The following is a 5,000-nucleotide window of genomic DNA, read 5'->3' as shown; positions in this document are numbered from 1 at the left end:
GATAACAAGAGTAACAATAACAACAACAATAATATTATGATAATAAATAATAATAATAATAATAATAATAATAATAATAATAATAATAATAATAATATCAATAATAATAACACTATTACACTAACAAAACATAATGATGATAATAAAAAATCATACCAATAATAGTAACAACAACAGTAATAACAAAAATTATACTATTTACAGTCATAATGATAATAATAATAATTAAAAAAAAATAATAATAATGATAATGAATAACAATGAAAATAAAAATACTAATAATTTCAATAACAAAAATATCAATAGCATTAATCGCTATCATAATAATAGTACTACTACTACGAATGATGATAATAATAATACTAATAATAGTAACAACATCATCAACAACAACAGGAACACCAATAAGAATTATAAATGATAATAACAATAATAATAATGAAAGAAAAAAAAATTAATAATAACATTAATATTAAAAATAAATTGATAACAAGAAGAAGACCAGCATCAACAAAACCATAACAAAAATAGCAATAATAACAATAAAAAAATAATAAATAAATAATAATAATAATCACAACATAACAATAAGAACAACTATAATATCAATCAATAATAATACTGATGATGATAATAGTCATCAATATTAATAATAATAGTAACAGTAATGATAATAATAATAACAATAATAATAATAATAATAATAATAATAATAATAATAATAATAATAATAATAATAATAATAATAATAATAATAAAAATAATAATAATGATGATGGTGATGATGGAGGTGCTGGGTATGTTAATGGTGATGTTGATGACAATGATGATAGTACTACTTCTACTATTAACAATATTAACAATAACAGCACCATTAACAACATCAATAACAATAACAATAACATTACAACTACTACAACTACTGACAATGATGATGATGATTATCATGATAATAATATTCACAATAACAACAACAACAATGATAATGATGATGATGATGATAATGATGATGATAATGATGATGATATTAATAAGGATAACAATAATAAAAACAACAACAATAACAATAATAATAAATCAATAATAATAATAATAAAAAAATGATAATAATAATGATAACAATAATAATAGTAACTATGGTTATTGTTATTACTATCATCATTATCATTATCATTTTCATTATTATCATTATTATTAACATATCAATAATTATCATTATTATCACAATTTTAATAATTAACAGAATAACAATGATAACAATAACAGACATATTAATAAGAAGAACAACAACCATAATCATAATATTAGCAATAACTCTAACAATAATAACAATAATAATAATAATAATAATAATAATAATAGTCACTGTAATTAATAATAATAAAAATAGTAATTGTAATAATAAAAATAAAAATAACCAATGATAGTTATAACCTTAATAATAATAACAATAACAATAACAATAATAATAATAATAATAATAATAATAACAATAAAATGATAACAAAAATATCAACAATATTAATATCAATAATAATAATAATAATAATAATAATAATAATAATAATAAAATAATAATAATAATAATAATAACAACAATAATAATAATAATAATAATAATAATAATAATAACAATAACAACAACAACAAAATCAATAACAACAATAACAAGAATAGTAATAATGATAATAATAATAATAATAATAATAATAATAATAATAATAATAATAATAATAATAATAATTATAATAATGATTATGATGGCAACAATAATAATAGCAACAATAACAATAACAATTAAAACAATAAAATGATAACAATAAAAAAATAACAATAATAATTAAAAAATAATAACCAAATCAATAACAACAACAATAATAATAATGGTAATAATGATGATGGTGATAATAATAATAAAAAATAATAATAATAACAATATCAACAATAATAATAATAATAATAATAATAACAATATCAACAATAATAATAATAATAATAATAATGATGGCAACAAAAATAACAGTAAAACAAATTATAAAAACAAAAAAAATAAAATTAATAATAACAGTAAAATAAAATGATAGTGATAGAAATAATAATCATAATAATCATAATAATAATAACATTAATAATAATAATAGTATCAACAATAACAACAACAATAACAATAATAAGACAACAACAATAAATGAAATCTAATAATAGTAATAATACATTACACTCACACTACTTCTAAAACTGATAAGATCAACACTGGAAACTATGGACTAATTTCTAAGACAAAACTGTCAACATTCATACTCACTGACACAATTATTCTCTAACTATAAAGACACAAAGCTTTTATTCTTAAAAATTATTAAAAAATTGATGATTATGTCCAGATCTACTTTAACCTCCATTCTTTCCGGAGTTTTCATGTTCACTAGTCAGTAATTATGATAATTAATTTGAGGCGTTAAAGCCCAAAGGCGTGTTTTTAAATATCTAATTGGTAAATCCATTTGTGCATCTTTTTAACATCGTTTTTCATGTCTTCGTTTATGTCTTACCTCTTGGAAATTCATGAGCACAACATGATCAGAAGGGGATAGTGGTTTCAATTTGAACCACTCTTTCTAAACAAACTACAATTGCCGAGTTATTGGTGATCTGTATCATTGAGAGAATATAGCCTCTTACTTCTGGTGGATCAATTTCTCTTTTTGTACCCCTAGTTTATTTTTGGAATTTGTTCATCATCAGATCTAGACATATTCTTTTTTTGTGTCTGATTCTGCATACCAATGATGTCAATCGATATTTCTGGGCTCTTGCAAATGTTGCAACACATCATAGATATTCACCACAAGCACCCTGTAATACTCAAGCTCTTTTTTATACTGAATTTTTTTACTTTTTTTATAACCAATTTTCTCTTCTTGGAAATAAGTACAAAAAGAAGTAAAGAAGTAAAAGCAGAGACAGAGAAGCTCCAAGGAAACATATTAAGAATGAATGAAAGGAAGAAGTAGTAGTCTTATGTATCTAATATTTAGTGATTTTGTTATATCCATTGAGGTATTTAAAACTCACAACAATGCTGAAGAAGATGGTCTGTACCTCACCAAGGAAGATGTCATAGACTGTAGAGGGAGGCAGAAGGCAGTAAACATGACGTTAACAGGGTGACAACAGTGCATACCTGGACACTTGCATTAGACGACACAACCACCAGTTAGTCCCACCACCACGTATCCGCCAGACAGACACTGCTAAGCCTCGCTAACAGTGGTATATCTGAGATCGGACACTGGCATATTCACCTGGCTGATGATGTCCCCGTGAGCAGTACGAACTTGATACAAATACCGGTATTTCTTCTGGCGCATCTCAGCCCGGGCCTCTCGACTCCTCATTCGCTGGAGGTTCACACTTCGAGATTTTTTGGAGGGCACCACTGGAAAAAAGTAACCGAAATCATAATTCTACTGAAAAAAAAAACTAGTTTATGTTAGGATAAACAAAACAGTAGGTATCAGTACACCTTCCTCTCACACCAATTCCATGATGTGTGCACAATATATTTCTTATACTAGTAAAGGCTCTTTAATATAAGACTTTGCAATGTCTACAAAGTAGCCTAATACTTGGAAAATTTCAAAAATCTACTTTATATTCTGTATATAATACAAGTGTGAATTATTCCATGATTTCTTTTCTTTGAATGTTTTAGAAAACGTCAAAAAAATATCATGATCCTTAATATTAAACTGAAAAATACTCAGTGTATCTGCAGTCTGCAATCTCCATCAAAGTTAATTATAAAGCTATAAGATAATATCGTCCCCCAAAAATTGCAAAAAAGGGAGTAATCCAAACAAAATTACATACAATAAATTGTAATAGCTGTATATCTTGGAAATTCATATTTCTTAGAAACTAATGCTTCCCCCATATTTTATCGACAACTTATAAAATATTGTCATCAATGCTTATGCTCATCAAATGCAGATTAAAGAGCATTTACTGTTATTCAGGATATTTTTCCTTCTTAATGACAGTAATATCGATGTATCTTATTTTTTCCCTCTTTTATACTGTGACACTCGTTACCAAAGATAAGAGGCACATATGGATAGACATATTTTCAGAACACTAATTTAGTGAGGATATAGTATTTCTCCCTCTTGGTATGCATATCATGTAGTTGAAATGATGACACCTAAACAGGCAGACACATGCAAGGGTACATCAAATTACTTTTAAAAGGGTACACTGGATATCACTGTAAATTCTGATTGGCACAATACCAGCATCATCCAGGCCTTGTGTGGCGCGTGGAAGTTCAACAAAATGGAGACTCTCTCGGCTGACACCTGCTGCCAAGGGACACACTGACGCTGAACCTCTACCTTCCTTCCTTTGAGAATTGAAGACACACTACAAACACTTACACTGCTGATGATAGATGCCTCTGCCTGTAATCTTCCACTGGGTGAGGCTCCCCACAAGCACCATGAAGGGCCACACACCCAGGATCATCCAGGAAAACCAGCACGGAGGCTCGCTCTCCACCACCTTCAGTCGGTCCTCAAACCAACGCACCATCAGGAACTTTGAAAAAGAAAGGATGAGAAATTAGTGCAAAGAAAAAGCAATAATAAAATTCAAACAAATATGCTTTACAGCAATGCAGATATATAAATATATACCATATGTTTGGAAATACAAATTCAAACTCATCCTAAATGACTTACTTCATATTCTATCAATGTACAAAAGGTGATGAAAACTGCATTACAAAATACAACGATTGTAAATCATTGCTTCTCCTCATCAGGCCCTCTCACCTTCTCAATAAAGTAGTCTAATGTGGCAGACATGATGGCTCCTCCACTGATAGCTGTGCCCAGGATGGTCAGTCCCTTCTGGAAGTACAGGGTTGTGATGGCCAGCAACAGCCCTGCAGCAAGGAGGATTCCTACCACTGGCCATACACTGCTTGGGACCCACCTGGA

General features: G+C 27.5%; 1 protein-coding gene across 3 annotated transcripts in view; it reads right to left on the bottom strand.

The window, feature by feature from the left end:
- LOC113810078 (transmembrane protein 198) overlaps positions 1-5,000 on the bottom strand; it is a 24,788-nt gene that overhangs the window by 8,501 nt on the left and 11,287 nt on the right. Inside the window, exons 4-6 of one of the 3 annotated variants that reach the window (XR_011399236.1) lie at positions 4,833-4,995; positions 4,437-4,596; positions 3,103-3,439 (exon numbers count right to left, since the gene is read on the bottom strand). Coding sequence is in view for 1 of the 3 variants with exons in the window: in XM_070133091.1 (XP_069989192.1) it covers positions 3,306-3,439; positions 4,437-4,596; positions 4,833-4,995 (457 nt within the window). In the remaining 2 variants the exon portion in view is untranslated. The remainder of the gene's footprint in view (positions 1-3,102; positions 3,440-4,436; positions 4,597-4,832; positions 4,996-5,000) is intronic. The other 2 variants (XR_011399235.1, XM_070133091.1) reach the window with 2 other exon arrangements.

This window comes from Penaeus vannamei, chromosome 18 (genome assembly GCF_042767895.1).
Source record: "Penaeus vannamei isolate JL-2024 chromosome 18, ASM4276789v1, whole genome shotgun sequence".
Classification (NCBI taxonomy): domain Eukaryota; kingdom Metazoa; phylum Arthropoda; class Malacostraca; order Decapoda; family Penaeidae; genus Penaeus; species Penaeus vannamei.
This window is presented reverse-complemented; position numbering and strand designations above follow the sequence as displayed.